We start from the raw sequence: 17222 nt of genomic DNA on the forward strand, positions 1-17222 counted from the left end.
TTATACTTTGGAAATGCTATTGTATTAGTTGAGATAACATGCTTACTATTTTCCAAAACGTTCTGCCCCATTTGATTACCTAGGCAGGTGCCCCCCAAGCCTGGCTTTGACGCTAGGCCTTCTGAATGCCAGTCCAGGCTTTCTTCCACCTCCTTCCCTTCATGCACACCTTCTAGGCTCAGACTGTTTCTAATTCTATACGCTCCCTTCCACTACCACAAGTAGCATAATATACTGTGTTTCTTTGCTCACACAGTTCTTCTCCTAACAGACTCTAAACTCCAATTTGTTGAAAACTTCACATAGGACCTAGATATACATTTTTTCTTCTCTCAACAATGTCTCCACAAGCCAAGTGACAATCTTAAATAATCCAGTCAGCACACAGTGCAGCTTTGCTGAGTCAACCTGGGGCGCAAAGGAGCCACGTACAGATGGACATGCAGTGATGGTGCAGCTTGTTCCTGCAGCCGTCCTCACACACTGTGAGACTCTCTTCATCAAGCATGCCCAGCAAGCAAATAGGACACATCTGCTCCTCTTCATCTTTTATGCTACAAAAAGGGGAAGCAGAAGTATTGAGCACAAAAGAATAAAAGACAGAATTAATGTCATGCTAAAAGCAATTTCTGCTTCTTTAGAATATGAGCACGTTGATTATAAATTTTTTTTGTTTTGTTGATTATAAATTTTTAAGAGCATCTCAAGTAACTATTTGAGAGATACTTATTTCTGCTATTAATATACAGTAATTTTACATCAGATTCACATACCTGTGTATTCACATAGATTGTGCATGTGAGTTAAACTGTCCTTGCTATGAAAACAATTCAATATATAAACTGCAATTTTAGAAAGAGCATTTGTATCCTCCAAATTCTGTATTACATCTTCTGAATAAACAAAACTATCAGGTTTGACTATATCCAAAAATACACAACTTGATACCAGTTTTAAGTACTGGAGGACCCCAGAGCCCATCTACTCCACACAATAAATTTAAATGCCCATTCCAAACCCTTCTGGTAGAGGTAATATAAACTGATCCAAATCTAGAAACATACATCACTTCTAAATGTATACAACCATTCACCCAGACTTATAAGAAGATTACTTTATAGAGATAAATGGATGAAAAGTCCCACTGAAGGATTACTTAGTATAACGAAAAAATCAAAATCAAACAAACATCAAAAAGAGGTTAAAAAATTATAGCAGACCAAGATACTTATATAAAAAGGACAGAGATCAACAGATAAGGACAAAGAAAGACGTCCCTACTATAGGGCGAAAAAAAAAAAAAAAGGCAGAAATATGATGGTACTCTAACAGGTATAGAACAATTTCATTTATGACAAAATATGGCAAAACCACAACATATGATGGATAATTACATATATATTTGGATATTTCTAATATACAAGGTGCTTTTAAACATTGGTTAAGAAAAATACCAATAAATCAACAGTAAAATGGACAAAAGAAACAAAAAAGACCAAAGAAACTGGACAAAGGAAATAATAAGGCCACTGGAACAACAACAGAAAATAACCAATAAACATGAACAGAGAAGTACACAATGTATATTAAATTAATGAATACCTTATTTAACTTTTTTTTGGATAGTCTGATTGGCAAAAACTAAACAGACTGGTAACATCTGGCCCTGATAATGGCACAGAAGAAATAGGTTCTCATATTCAGTACAGCTGATGGGGAGTAAAAATGGAAATCTCCAGAAATTTTGTTAGTATTTCTTAAAATTCCAAATGTCGGGCGGCGCCTGTGGCTCAGTTGGTAAGGCGCCAGCCCCATATACCGAGGGTGGCGGGTTCAAACCCGGCCCCGGCTGAACTGCAACCAAAAAATAGCTGGACGTTGTGGTGGGCGCCTGTAGTCCCAGCTACTCGGGAGGCTGAGGCAAGAGAATTGCTTAAGCCCAGGAGTTGGAGGTTGCTGTGAGCTGTGTGATGCCACGGCGATAAAGTGAGACTCTGTCTCTACAAAAAAAAAAAAAAAAAAAAATTCCAAATGTCTCTATCCATGACCTAACAAATTCTACATTCTATAATGCTATCCTACAGAAATATTTTAAGTATGTAAACAAAAAATTAGGCCAACGAAAACCAGATGTGCACTTACTATTATAAGGCAAGGCATAGTGTTTCAACTTAATCTTATACAGATACGAAAAGAAAAAAACAAGTATTTTTGTACTGACTTGGGAAAATGTTGATACATAAAGTAAAAATAAAAGTGAACTGCAGACGGCATGACTTTCTATTTGTTTAAAAGTAGTAAAAAGAGCACTTGAGGGTATGAGCGAGTATGTATGCATGCGTGCGCCTGCTTTAGAATGCAAAGAAGAATTTATTTCCTTGCTTTATATTATTTTTAAAAGTTGTATTAAAGGGTTAACAGCAGTTATTTTTAAATAATACATTGTGCAGCCAGGCTAGAGAAAAAGCTTTTGTTTTCTCTCTCTCTCTCTTTTTTTTTGAGAGAGTCTCACTTTATCACCCTTGACAGAGTGCTGTGCCGTCACAGCTCACAGCAACCTCCAACTCCTGGGTTTAGGCGATTCTCTTGCCTCAGCCTCCCAAGTAGCTGGGACTTTTTTTTGTGACAGAGTTTCATCACTCTGTCGCTCTTGGTAGAGTGTTGTAGTGTCACAGCTCACAGCAACCTCCAACTCCTGGGCTTAAGCGATTCTCTTGCCTCAGCCTCCTGAGCAGCTGGACTCCAGGTGCCCACCCCAACACCCGGCTATTTTTTGTTGCCGTTGCCACTGCTATTTTAGTTGGCCATGGCTGGGTTCGAACCCACCACCCTTGGTATATGGGGCCGGCGCCCTGCCCACTGAGCCACAGGCACCGCCTCTTGTTTTCTCTTTTATAAATGCTTTTGTTTAAAGCTTCAGGATGTGATGAATAGCTTTTAAAATCAATAACAATACTTCCATAATAACATAAGGACAAGGCTCTGGAATGCTAAATGAGATTCTCCAAATCATAAAATATCTTTGTGGCAGATCTACCGTCAGACTTTTAAGTGAGAAGAATCTGCCATAACTTACTTACCTCTACAAATTCCAGTCTCTGCTAAGCTCAGGCTTTCCTCTGGGCCCAATATTGCACTTCTACTATCTCAAGCTATGATTCTTGAAAATTGTAAAATAATCAGTTTCCCAAGTGCACAAAAACCTTTCTGAAAAGCTGAACAAAGTCAAGTCACTATGTGTGACTCCTGAGGTGAAGGCACACTTGCTAGTCTCTCCCTTCCAATTTGCCCGCCCTCTTTCCATAATTAAAGAGCTATTCAGGGTGCATGAACTAATGACAGAAAATTAACAGCAACATCACAGAAATGATTTATACAATAATCTCTAGTAGAAGTATTAAAGACAAAAATGATATAAGTTCAACTAACTTTTCAAATTAGCTTATTCAAAAGAGGAAAAACAAAGTTTCATGATTTAGTGAAGGCATAAGTGCAACTTATAACTTAAAATGTTTATCTGACAATTGGGCGGCGCCTGTGGCTCAGCGGGTAGGGCGCCAGCCCCATATGCCAAGGGTGGTGGGTTCAAACCCGGCCCCGGCCAAACTGCAACCAAAAAATAGCCGGGCGTTGTGGGCGTTGTGGCGGGCACCTGTAGTCCCAGCTACTCGGGAGGCTGAGGCAAGAGAATCGCGTAGGCCCAAGAGTTAGAGGTTGCTATGAGCCGTGTGACGCCACGGCGCTCTACCTGAGGGCGGTACAGTGAGACTCTGTCTCTCAAAAAGAAAAGAAAGAAAGTAAAATCAAGGCGGTGCCTGTGGCTCAGTGGTAGGGTGCCGGCCCCATATACGGAGGGTGGAAGGTTCAAACCCGGCCCCAGCCGAACTGCAATAAAAAATATAGCCAGCACTGTCGTGGGCACCTGAACTCCCAGCTGCTCGGGAGGCTGAGCCAAGAGAATCGCCTAAGCCCAGGAGTTGGAGGTTGCTGTGAGCAGGGTGATGCCACAGCACTCTACCGAGAGTGATTAAAAAAAAAAAAAAAGAAAGAAAATAAAACCAAGTGAGCAAAGAGGAACAAAAAAGCCTGAGGCCTACTTTTATAATAAAGTTTTATTGGAACATAGCCATGCATATGCATTTATATATTGTCTACAGCTACTTTCAGGCTAGAAGAGCAGAGCTGAGTAGTTTCAACAGATACCCAGTGGCCCACAAAGTAAAGTATAAAAAAAGAAATGCACTTATAATAACACCTATTAATAACCCATTGAAATTTTTATTCCAATTTTTATGTGCCTTTAATACTTTTTTCATAATTCTATGTAAAACACTCATATATATGACTTGTACATTTCTTGGATTTTTTTTTTTGAAGTAAAGTACATTTACCTGATCAATGAATACAAATGTTTTAAAAAGCCATGTTAACTTTTTTCTTTCCAGAAACCTATACCACTTTACATACAATGAAGCATATCCTTGTAAGAATTGAACTGTTTTCTTATAAAAGTCTCTACTAATTCTGGTAACAAAAACTGTCTATTTTTTTTTTTTTAAGTGACATTTCTTTAGTTATTAGGCTGACTGAACAGTTTCCTTATGTTTGTTAGCCCTTTGAAATTCTTTTGTGGATATTCTTTTGTCCATTTATATACTGTTACCACTTTTATTCTTTTTGGCAAGGTTTTGTTAATTACTTTTTGTAAACATTTTATTTTTTTTTTGGTAAATATTTCTAATTTGTTTGCCCAAATTATTTTTTATTGTTTCTGATATACCATTTAAAATTTTATGTTACCAGATCTCCAGATAATTTTTTTTTTTTACAGTGTTTGGCTGGGGCTGGGTTTGAACCCGCCACCTCTGGCATATGGGGCTGGCGCCCTACCCCTCTGAGCTACAGGCGCCATGCCCCAGATATTTCTTTTGTTTCCTTTTTATTGATTTTAGCCTTTAGAAATAAAAATATGCAATTTCACAAAACAAAAACCTACTTACCTATCTACATAGGACAATCTCAGTATATCAAAACTGTAACTTTAGTGACTTCTCTCCATGGATATATAAATCCAAATAAATCAATAGGACCTCTAATTTATGGACAGTGTCAGAGTGTCTTTTTTTCATCTTAGTGACCAATTTTCTATTTTAACTTTCACTAGTTTTAAATATTTGTTATTTTCTCCAAAATAAAAAGTACAGAAATGCCAATCCAAAGCAAAAAGGCTTGAGAGTAAGTTTGGGTCAGTAAGCTTGAGAAATAAAGCTTAGTTTTTTCATTTTATTTAGAAGGGATGAGGGGTATGAATAGTCTAGATACCTAGATTCTGGTGATGCCTTTGCTCAAATAAGCTGCATGAGGCTTCACACTTACCACTGAACTACATAAACCAGAAAGTCTTTAATGTCCAAAACAATCTGTAAAATTGTAGGCTTCTAAAATCAATTCATTTAGTCAAAATTTTAAAAACTCAAACATTCACTTTTTCCATAGATTAAAAAACCTTTCTTCACCTAGCGTTTATTATATAGTTATCATTTCTCCATTCTCCATGAACTTTGAGGCACTTACAATACTTAAAATACTGATGGGATGAAGATGGGACTTTACTTGGAATAGTCCTTCTCAAACTGAGGTGTCTTGGGAACACATAGGTAGTGCTCTCATAAAAGCAGTAGCAATCCTTTTTGAAGTAATTAAAAAAATCTAACTTCTGCATTAAAATTAATTATGGAATAGAAAGAAAATTCACATGAATTACTATGATAATACTTGAGACCTGAAAAAACATTTACATCTGTTATTTTAAGTTATATCTTAGAATTCTTTAGGCCTATGAGTTCATTCTTACCAGCAATAGGCAATGGAAAAGTTTGACAAGCACTACAGATTTTAAGTAATAACTGTGATTTAACAGCTATCATACCTCTTACTTGCAACTTAGTCTATGTATTTAGAAGAGCATGCTATGCTCTCGCAAGTAAAATATCTTGTAATGAGGATTTCCTAAAAATATCCATAAAGTAGTAGAGTTATAAAATTAAAAATCTTATATTTGGAAGTGATTTTGGAAAACCACCTTGGCTTGTATATAATTTAGTTATAAAAGAACTACACACATTTCCTTCATCACACAGTGCTTTAGCTTCATTACCTATAAAACAGAAATAAAACCTACCTAATGAGAATGTGTAAGAAAAGAACGAGACAACACACCAGGTACTTGGCACAAAGTGATGATTGATAAACAGCTATGACTGATAAACCTGCTGCCTGATTTTTCTCATGAAATGGGACACTGGTTATATTAATATGTTATTTTTTAACACTGTTGTTTTTAGAATAAAACATATATATACACACACACATACATACACACTCATAGATGACCCTTTAATATCTTTAGCCTTGATTTTAACTTGAAAGACAAGATTCAATAATTAAAACATTTTAGAGCAACTTAACAAGTAGATACTTTAAAATTACCCCTAAAATTAGAACAATTAATGCTTTTCATTCATTAGAAAGTACTGACCTGTTTTCTGAACTAGATGTAGAAGTACTAGATGATGACAATGTATGAGAATTTGACATGCGTGAAACAAACTTCTGGATGGTATTACGAGATGGAGCTTTGATCCTTGAGCTACGCCTACTGTGATATTTCTGGAACAAACTCTCAACCTAACATCGGAAATAAGATAGAAACAATGATATCTGTGCCATAAATATACATATGAAGACTGTTAAGAGTTTGAATTATTCTTTTCTTTCTTTTTTTTTTTTTTTGATACGGAGTCTCACTCTGTTGCCCTGGGTAGAGAGGACTGTAGCGTCACAGCTCACAGCAACCTCAAATTTCCTGGGCTTGAGCAATCCTCTTGCCTCTGTCTCCCGAGTAGCTGAGACTATAGGTGCCTGCCACAATGTGAGGCTAATTTTTGTTTTTAGCAGAGATGGTGTGTGTGGGGGTCTCGCTTTTGCTCAGACTGGTCTCGAACTCCTGAATTCAAGCATTCCAACCACCTGCCTCGGCCTCCCAGAGTGCTACGATTTACAAGTGTGAGCCTCTGTGCCCAGCCCTTCAATTTTTATTTGAATACGTTTTTCATGAAGTTGATTTAAAAGGTGAAAAATAAAAACATATAGTTTACTAAGGACGTTTTTATGGCAGGTCAGTGTTTATTGTTTAGAAAAAACTTATTAGGCAATAACTCATAAAATAATTATTTATAAGCATCAAATAACTCTTACTTACCTTCACACTTTGAAAATGATCACTGTACATTTAAATGTAGTGCAAGGAAAAATTTCATGATTATACCATAAAAAGTTTGTTGACAATTTTATTCTAAAGCATTTCTAAAAAATTACCTCAAAATTCTTTAAAGTTTTTCTCCATAACATTGGGTCTGAAGGTTCTAGTTGAAATACCCGGAGCATAACAAACAGCAGATGAATACAAAATGTTCCACGCCCACAGCTACAGTTCTGAAGAGTTAGAAAAAAACCTACAGGTCAATAAATCTGTGGTTCTACCAGAACTTCTAAGTTATCACTTTAAAAAAAATATTTCCAAGTTTGTTATACTAAAGTTTCTATTAATTCATATTCTTCATCATCCTCATACATAAGAACACTCTACATCTTTTTCCATGAATTAATCTTGTAGTTTTTGCTAAATTTATTAAGTAGATAAAATTTGTAGTCTAAGATATATTAAGTCATAGTAAAATATTCATAAATACATTAAAGAAAAATATTAGCCTCAAATACATTTTAAACTCACTTTAGGTTATTGAAGGGAATTAACTGATCTAAACTTATGAACATTACAGTATATAAATTCAAGTCAGTACCAAATGCTATATAATAAAACAGTAACACATCCTACCTGAGGCCCAATAAACACCCGGTATTTATTGTCTGGGCTGTCTCCTCCAATCAGGAAGGAGTTGGGTCCTATTTGCTGTAGTAAATACAGCCTGGCCCGCATCACTTTGTTCACACGGCGGTTTGTTTCCTCGGGGCTGTACGGTGAGAAGCCATCTGGTGAAGGGGCTCTTCGAGGTGGTGTGATTCTGCCACTCTGAAACTTCACAACATTATCATTTACTGGGTAAGTTTCTCACTTCTTGATAAAAAACTATTATCCAAACTGGACAGTCATGTGGCAGATTATATTCTGAAAAATAACTCAACATATAAAATATGATAAAATAAAGTGAGGCAATATATGCTTGCCTGACACGCTCATCTCAGGTGAACTCTTAAAATCCCCGTCATTCCTATAATTGATGATAAATATGAGAGACAACTATGGGGTAATTTTACAAATTATTCTAGAAACATTTGAATTCTTTGAAAAGCATAAAAGCATATAAAGCAATAAAAAGCATAATAAGTACACACCATAAGTAGGCAAAATGGTTCTGTCTAAGGGTAAAAATTAACAATCTCACTTCCTGGCTCTACGTAGGCCTTTACCAAATGCTCTTCTATTACTGGTAACTTACAAACGCTGCTACAACACTCCTCCCAAGGTGCACTTTATAGAGACTCTTTCACAATTAAAACACCTCACTAGAAGCAGACAAACTCCATCACGTATGAAGGTAACATACAACACTCTCACTATGCTCTACTAATTTTCCTAGGACTTGATCTTTTCATCAATGTCCAGTAGAAATTCCAGTTGTTTAGGATGCCTAATAAATAGTTAAAAACTTGTGTGTGGACACAAATGTTCACAGCAACACAGCATTATTCACAATAGCTTAAAGGTAGAAACAGCTGACGTGCGCATCAATTGATGAACAGACAAAATGTGGTATACCTACATAATAGAATATTATTTTACAATTAAAAAATGAATATAGTACTAATGCATGCTGTAACATGGATGAACCTTGAAAACAAGATATCGAGTAAAAGAAAGGCAGTTGTGTAAGATCACCTATTATACAATTCCATTTATATGAAATGTCCAAAAGCTAAATTATTTAGAGATAGAAAACATATCAAGAATTGTCTAGGGCTGGGGAGAGTGCTAATGGAAATCTTCAGACAAAATAAATTTATGAGATTTGAGCAAATGATGATTCATGAACCGGGTAGCTCTCAAAACAGTATGACGTTCAGAGAGCTCTTATTAGCATCTTGAACAATCAGCTTTTATAGATTGAACACAAAGCAAGGTGTTTGCCTCAAGAGGTTCTTAGTTATATAACCAATAGGCTGGCTGGTTGTTCACAATTGGCTAAAGCTCGGTTTGCTTTCCAGGCAGAGAAACAATTTTAGGCTAATGGTGTCTTGATTAGTTTGCTGAAAAAACTGTTAACAGGGCTGGGATTTCTTCTGGGGGTGATAAAGATGTTTAAAAATTATACTGATAGCTACACAACTCTGTTAACATACTAGAAAACCCTGAATTATACAATTTAAATTGAATTACATAGCAACAAAGCCATTATTTTTTTTAAGACAGTTGCTAAAAAGTAAAAAGAAACAAACAAACAAAAAATACTCATGCGCATGTCACTGGCCATGCTCACAGATCTGCAAGATGATGTGTGCAGAGAAATACTTACAGAGCACTATTTTTAGTAAGAAAAGGTTAGGAAGATTGTAGGTGTCCAACAGGCACAATTGAAGCAGCAGCCTTGGACAACACAGCTTCAGTAGATGGCATGGGAGCTGAGAGAAATCACCTCTGCTGAGCCCTGTCTACTTTGCACATTGATTAGCTAATAACTGATTGTTACTATTGCAAATAAAACAAAATTAGTAGTTTATTTAAAGGAATTTCAACATATAGTCAGCAAATATTGTTGGGTATCTTTGGTTCTACTGTAAACACTTTTATTGTAAATATACTTTTTAAAAGATTTATTGCTTTAACAACTGCAGATCTGAAGAAAACCAGATCCTTGTGATCACTATCTCAATCATTGTTCCATTCACTCATTTGCTCTTTAAAGTTAGAAAGTAAGTTTTAATATGCATTTCCACCAGTAGAAGTTTCTCTCATGAATTTACCACCTATGTTTTTGGAAATATCCCTGATGTCTCGCTTAATACGAAAGACAACTGGATTCTCATTGCTGCTTCTGTATTCAACCTGCTGTGATAGGATACTTTGAATAAAGTATACGGAAGAAAACCTTATCTCACACATACAGCAGTAAAAGGAAAGAGTATTTTAATAGCCTTTTGAAACTATTCTAAGTATTCTTCTTTGGTACTACACCAAAGCTCAAAAAGTGGTTTCTTAAAAGCAGCTGTAATACGGAATCTGAAACCAGATCAACAAACTCTTTATACGGGTACATTAAAAATTCAAATGGTATATCTTACACCTTGAACAGATCTTTAACTTCTTAATGATTTTGTTATTAACATGCACTGTGATTTGGAAAATATTGGTTCACTAAGTTAGGCGTATCTCCCAAATGTTCACATATTTCACTATACAACATAAAAAAAAAAAAAATCACAGTTGCTATCATCAATCTCATGAGAAAAATCAATGGTGGATTTGAGTTTTCTAAAATTCTAATTTTTGCTTTGAATTCTCAAATTTATCGTTGGTAAAAACCACTTTAGTTATTTCCCTTGAAGTGACAGTCTGAATTCATCCTAAGGAAAATGTCTGCCAAATACCCAAGTTTGAATAATCATAGTTTGTTGGTCACTCATTCTTTCAAATAATAATGTTCCATGAAAAAACAACTAGTTCAACTAGCTTGCAGCTCTAACAACTGCACAAATGTTTTTCCTTGAGACAACGATTGTATTTTGGTATGTAGCAGAAGTGCTTTATGTATGCATCCCATTTACCACACAGAATATTAAAAAGGTGTGTATTTAGGAGTTGAGACTTAATAAAATTCTGTTTTTCATCAAAGGCACTCAAATGTGAAACTGACATTTTTTTCTTTACTGTCTAATACAATTTCTAGAGTCATAGCCTTAAACTGTGCAAAGGCACTGGGAGCTTCACTGTAAATATCAATTCAGTGAAACAGGCAAACAACACCTTAGTTTTACTATAAAATTAGTTTTGACCCATTGAACCCCAGGAAGGGTTTAAGGAACTCCCCTTTCCCACAGGGGTCTTTACATCATATTACATTTTGAAAATTGAGGTTTTAACAGATGGCTGGAATATTGTTCCCTATGTTGTAAATGAATCTAAAAATCACAGAAATCAAAGTATTTCTTGAAACATTAACTTACAGGCACTGGGGAAACTCTTTTTCTCCTTACTCCTGGAGATTCTGATTTCACTGTGCGACCTGATGGGGAGCTTCCAGGAGAAGGGCTGCGGCGGCCTTTGGGGGCTGGTGAAGTGGTGCTTGCCTGGCCCTCCCCTGAAGACTCAGCCACCAAGTTACTCATTTCAGATCCATCTCCTTTAATAGGGATTGGTTTTACCACCTGAATAAAAAATATTCCAATATTTTGACTACTTAAAAACATAAAAGGTAAGTGAATTTAAACACTGCAGACTAGAAAATGAACTCAATGAGTTTTTATTATCAAATAGTATACCAATATACTAGACAATATATCAACTTTTATTTAGTACTACTTTAAGCCATTAATGTAAAAGACTATTTTTTTATCTACACAAATTTCAGTCAGTTAGGACTTTAGTTAAAATGTTACAGTACAAAATTACGGAAATGGCGTCTGTCATTACATGCCCTCGCTCATTAAACATTCACAATCAAAAAAGAGAGTCAACAAATGTAAAAAATAAGCACTTATAACTTCTACTGTTATTCAACTAGATTGAGGATCTAGATGTCTCTTTCTTTTTTTTTTTTGAGACAGAGTCTCACTTTGTCATCTTCAGTAGAGTACTGTGGTGTCAACAATTCACAGCAACCTCAAACTCTTGGGCTCAGCCTCCCAAGTAGCTGGGACTGCAGGCGTCGACCACAACACTGGCTATTTTTAGAGATGAAGTCTCGCTCTAGCTCAGGCTGGTCTTGAACTCATGAGGTTAGGCAATCCATCCCAAATGCTGGGATTACAGGGATGAGCCACTGCACCCGGCCTAGATGTTTCTTTTTTATTTGTTTTCACAAAATGCAGAACATTGAAAATGATACAGGGCATAATTTCATGTGCTCAAATAGTCTGAATGATGAACAAGAAGCCATTTTGTCTTGTTTTTTCCCAAAATACCACATTATAATAGGTTAGATGTATATCGCAGAAAACCAAAAAGGCCAGAGTTTAAAGATCAACCTCTCAAGCAGACCTGCTTTTTTTTTTTTAAATATTAGAGCCTTCGGATTGAATTCAGCCATGACCAGAAAGCCAAACTGCAGCCTCAGCAGGCCAACCTTTCCACCAAACTTGCCTAACCTGCCCCTCTCCTGTGCTCCCACTCAGCTCTCCCGGTTAATCCTCACTTTGGCTGCAGTGCCCCAGGCAGTATAACTTCACCTGGGAAAACTTACCCATCTTTTAACACTCCATGAAAATCCTACCTTTGATGAAACCTCCCCAAGGCCACAGTTTGACATTCTTTCTCTTTCCTAATTTCTTACTGCTCTTCTGCCTCTCCTCATCTGGCATCTGGTCACAAACTGCTTTGTGATATTTCATTTATTATTCCATTTTTATTTGTGTGTGTAAGTCTTACTTTCCTATTTGCAGATATTTACTTAATAATTCAAGAAGGATTTTTATGCAACTGACATAAAACATAAAAACAGAATCAGACCTCCCAAGTAGACTGTTATCCTCTGAAGGGTAACAGGAAATCCGTAAAGCATAAAATGTAGGGTGGTGTAATTAAGCTTAAATTTGGTTTGTTAAGCACCTCATCCCACACATCTCTTCCCACTCCACTCCTGCCTCATATACAGAAAAGGTACTTAGGTATTTGCTAGGAAGTAGACAGAGAGAAATAACAAACCCTGGTCTTAGAAAATGGCTATTCTTAGTTTGAGTGTAATAAAGGGAAAAAAAGGCCAGGTGCAGTGGCTCACACCTAGAATCCTAGCACTCTGGGGGGCCGAAGCGGTGAAGTGCTTGAGCTCATGAGTTCAAGACCATCCTGAATAAGAATAAGACCCCCATCTCTACTAAAAATAGAAAAACTGAGACAAGAGGATCGCTGGAGCCCAAGAGTTGGCGGTTGCTGTGAGCTATGACACCATGGCACTCTACCAGGGTGACAGCTTGAGACTCTGTCTCTAAAAAAAAAACAAAAGGTAAATGGCTGGTTTCTTTTTACAAAGTTGTGATTTATGCCTCAGGGGTAGTTTTAAAAAGATTTAGGCTCTGTTTGAACATCTCCAGCTCAAGGAGCTCAAAAAGCAGCACATTTAGACTTTAGATGGCTTTATATTGATCAAGTAGAAATACGCCCCTCTAGCTTCCACCTTCTATAAGATGTTAACTTTCTCTTCTCCAAGACAAATCCTTGATTTCTTCATCTTCATCCTCTGACATGAATAACAAATGATGAAGGGTTTTCACCATACTACCTCATGTGAATGATAAATGGAAGAAATGTAGAAACTTAGCTGGAAAGAAAAGACCCCATAGACCCACAGTAGCTAAAAAACCTAGTAAATAGAATTATTTATTCTGTATAGATTTATTCTGTATATCCTATCTCCATGGGACAGACTTAGAACCACAGGACAGACCAGGTACGGCAGACTGCAGTTCAACGAAGAGGGAAGCCCACAGCCTCAGTGGTTGCTGAGATATTCAAGTCAGAGACCAGTCAGTGCTAGACATCTGAATGGAACTTTCTCAGACAATGGAAAATGCTCTGTAATTACACTGTCTAATAAAAGGCGACCATTAGCCACATGTGGTTACCGAGCATTTGAAATATGACAAGACTGAGGAACTAAATCTTTACTTCTATTTATGTTTAATTAATTACAATTTAAACTTAAAAACAGGCATATGGGATGAATGTAGGGCTAAATCATTTGGAAAGGGTGTAGTTTGGACTTCTACTGAACTTTATATGAATCTTAAGTTAACATATTTGCTTTAAAAGGACAAAACTAAAACTAGCTGGTAGAGACTGGTGCTGGGACACTGTAACAACTGGATCTACTTCTCGCTTTGTAAGCATGAAGACTTCATAATAGCAGTCTCGTACTTTAAAAAAGAATAACCATAGCAAAGGATGGAGTATCCTTGCTTTCCCTGATCTAGGAATCTAGGTTTTCTTTCACCAAACCCTATCAAAATTTAATTTATCTTAAACCCCAATGAACCTATTAAACTTTTTCTTTCCTGGAATATTTATGAAATTAAGGTCCTTGGATCCTATCTTAAACATAAAACACCTAAAATAAATTGGGAAAATTGCTCTTTTACAGTTAGAAAGTAGACCAAGCTAAGGAAGAGGGAGACCCGGTCTCTACTAAAAACAGAAAAACTAGCTGGGTGAAGTAGGAGGTGTCTGTAGTCCCAACTACTCTGGAGGCTGAGGCATGAGGATCACTTGAGCCCAAGAGTTTGAGGTTGCTGTGCACTATGACACCACTGCACTCTACCCAGGGCCAGAGTGAGACTGTCTCTTAAAAAAAAAAAAAAAAAAAGTTAGAAAGTACAGTATAAAACTCTAAAAACAGGGTTTTAGACACTGACAATTAGAGGGCAGTGTTGCTTTAAGCATTTAGTGCTCTACTAAACACAGTTAAGTTCCCAGACCATTTAAGTTGCTTAATGAGCATAGTTTTCATTATGATTTGTCTCAAGTAGCCAGACTCCCAAGCAAACAAAACTCCTGCATTTAAAATGAAGAAAGTTTATAAGAGGATCTATTTATGCTTAATCTTTCATCTTCTCCTATCCTTTCTTCTTGAAAGCAGGTGACCCACAGCCACTTACCACGGGGCCGCGCCTATTCCTCCTTTCCAACCACTCATGCTTCCAGGCTGGCATACAGGTTGCCTTCAGCTTCTCCCTGATCATTCGTTCCTCTGGGCGATCGTCCATTTTGTGCAACCCTTTGAGAGTTTCTTTATTCTCCATCTCGCGACTAAAATGGAGGGAAAGACAAGGAGAATGAGAAATTTATAAATGAGAAATAATTCCCAAGTACTAAAAGAACAGAATGGTTCTAGTTTATATTTCCAATGGGCATGTAACCAAAAATATAGCTGCTAAAAAAAATCCAAACCATTCAAGAAAGCGACGCATGTTGTAGAACCTCTGTAAGTCGGTCAACAGACAGAGGTGGTCAAGGAACGAGGCCTACTGTACGGAAAAATACATGCGGTACTAGCTGGACTACAAAAATTAGGTCAACTATGGAGGTTCCACTGTATCGTGAATTATATATTACTTTACTGTTCAACTTATTAAGTAGTACTGAATGTTGCTAATGAGTTTAACAGTGCCTTTAAAAATAAAGTTTCTATTTAGAAGGTGAAAGCTCACTGATAATACTGATGCAGACCTTTGTTTCCAGGTGGTCAACAAAATGAATTCTAAGCATTGCATTAAGCATATTAACAACTAATACATTCGCAAAGACTGGCTTGTTTCTAACTCTACCACCCTCACATACAAACCACAAACCTACTCAAGTACAGTATGTAACAAATACTTACCAGGGTATCTTACTACCCTTTATTTCCAGATTTCCAGTAACTAAGTCAATACAAAAACAATCTGACAGGTATGCTCTTTTTCTGTGAGCTAAATAAATACTTAATAAGTTGGGTGAAGTTTAATTACATCTTCTATGACCCTGAAATAATTTCAAAGTATAACTGATTAAATTTATATTTTCATAGAGCAATACTATAATTCCAGGAGAGAGTATTTGGGGTAGTCTATTTAAAGAGTAAAAATTACCTGTAGGAACATCTTGACCTTTACGTCATAAAATGGTGTGGATCTGCCATAATAAAAGAATCTCTCAAATAGGAACTTTTGAGAATTAACTCTATAAAGTTTAATAGGTAAAGCACCAAGTTCACAAAAATCATTAATTTTAAAATAAACTCATATCTACGTGTGCACACAGATACACACCCACAAATACCTATGCAGATTTTAAACCTGGTTTAACTTGCAGTTAAAGCAAGTATACTCTGGAAGAAGTAACAATTTTAAAAATACTAAGCTTACTTTTTTTTTTTTTTGCAGTTTTTGGCCAGGGCCGGGTTTGAACCCACCACCTCCAGTATATGAGAGCCAGCGCCCTACTCCTTTGTGCCACAGGCACCGCCCAATATTAAGCTAACTTAAATAACTATTTTGGAAAGTCTATAAAGCTAGAGAAGAGTGACTTTTCTACAGTAATAGGAAAAGGAAATACTCAAGAAAATACCAGAGACAATAACCTCAAGTTTACAACAAAGTTAGATTCAGATTCTCTAGAATATTTTCCAACTAATTGCAACTATGAAGCAGTATATAGAGACAGCAAATATATACACATCACATAAATATATAAAAATATAGAACATATATAAAACATACAAGCATACATAAATATATATTTTGTATATATAAAAATGTACTTAAAACCAAATATGCACTAGAGGAAATAGTTAAATTGGCTTAACTGAAGCATCAATACTGTGAGGGAAGTGGAAATTAGAATATTAAACACCTCTGTATCTGGCTAGCCTAGATACGTTTAGGAATACAAAAAGCACATAACGTTTGATTTAAAATGTGCAAGACTTCCACCACACAGATATAAAAACCATCACATAGACTGCAGCAATATGCAATTTTTAAGTTTTGGAAAAGGATTATTATCTCATGTACTTAGAAGTGTATGGTTACTTTTCATACTCTGTGTTATAAATGTTCGGGGTATGTGTAGGAGAAAGTAAGACGGAGGGAAAGAGGGAAAGCGAGAGGTGGGAGGAAAGGGAAAAGGGAAGAAGGCAGAGAAGGAGAGAGGGACAACAAGGAAGGGAGCGGTAAGGAGAATTTGTAACTTTATATTTTCAAATCTGGGGTAGAGACAAATGTTTCCCCCAAATCCATTCTAATCCAGGAAACTCAGATTTATAAGCAACTGACTTTATGAACTGATGGCATACCAAAAATTCACTTACAAATCTGTAGTATGAAAAGCTAACACTCCCTCCAGAGACAATGCTGCCAGGTGTAGTTTGGTTCTAGGCTAGTTCTCCAAAAGTAAGCTCTTTAGTGGAAATGCAGAACTTCTTACAGAAGTCCTCCACTCCTGAGAAAGGCACGCA

General features: G+C 36.4%; 1 protein-coding gene across 4 annotated transcripts in view; it reads right to left on the reverse strand.

The window, feature by feature from the left end:
- Positions 1 to 17222, reverse strand: part of MAP3K1 (mitogen-activated protein kinase kinase kinase 1) — an 82820-nt gene that overhangs the window by 24008 nt on the left and 41590 nt on the right. For all 4 annotated transcript variants that reach the window (XM_053590322.1, XM_053590300.1, XM_053590314.1 and 1 more), the window contains exons 2-7: positions 14884 to 15034; positions 11242 to 11442; positions 7898 to 8098; positions 7378 to 7494; positions 6539 to 6687; positions 433 to 554 (exon numbers count right to left, since the gene is read on the reverse strand). In XM_053590322.1, the coding sequence (XP_053446297.1) occupies positions 433 to 554; positions 6539 to 6687; positions 7378 to 7494; positions 7898 to 8098; positions 11242 to 11442; positions 14884 to 15027 (934 nt within the window). In that variant the 5' untranslated portion in view covers positions 15028 to 15034. The remainder of the gene's footprint in view (positions 1 to 432; positions 555 to 6538; positions 6688 to 7377; positions 7495 to 7897; positions 8099 to 11241; positions 11443 to 14883; positions 15035 to 17222) is intronic.

This window comes from Nycticebus coucang, chromosome 1 (genome assembly GCF_027406575.1).
Source record: "Nycticebus coucang isolate mNycCou1 chromosome 1, mNycCou1.pri, whole genome shotgun sequence".
Classification (NCBI taxonomy): Eukaryota; Metazoa; Chordata; class Mammalia; order Primates; family Lorisidae; genus Nycticebus; species Nycticebus coucang.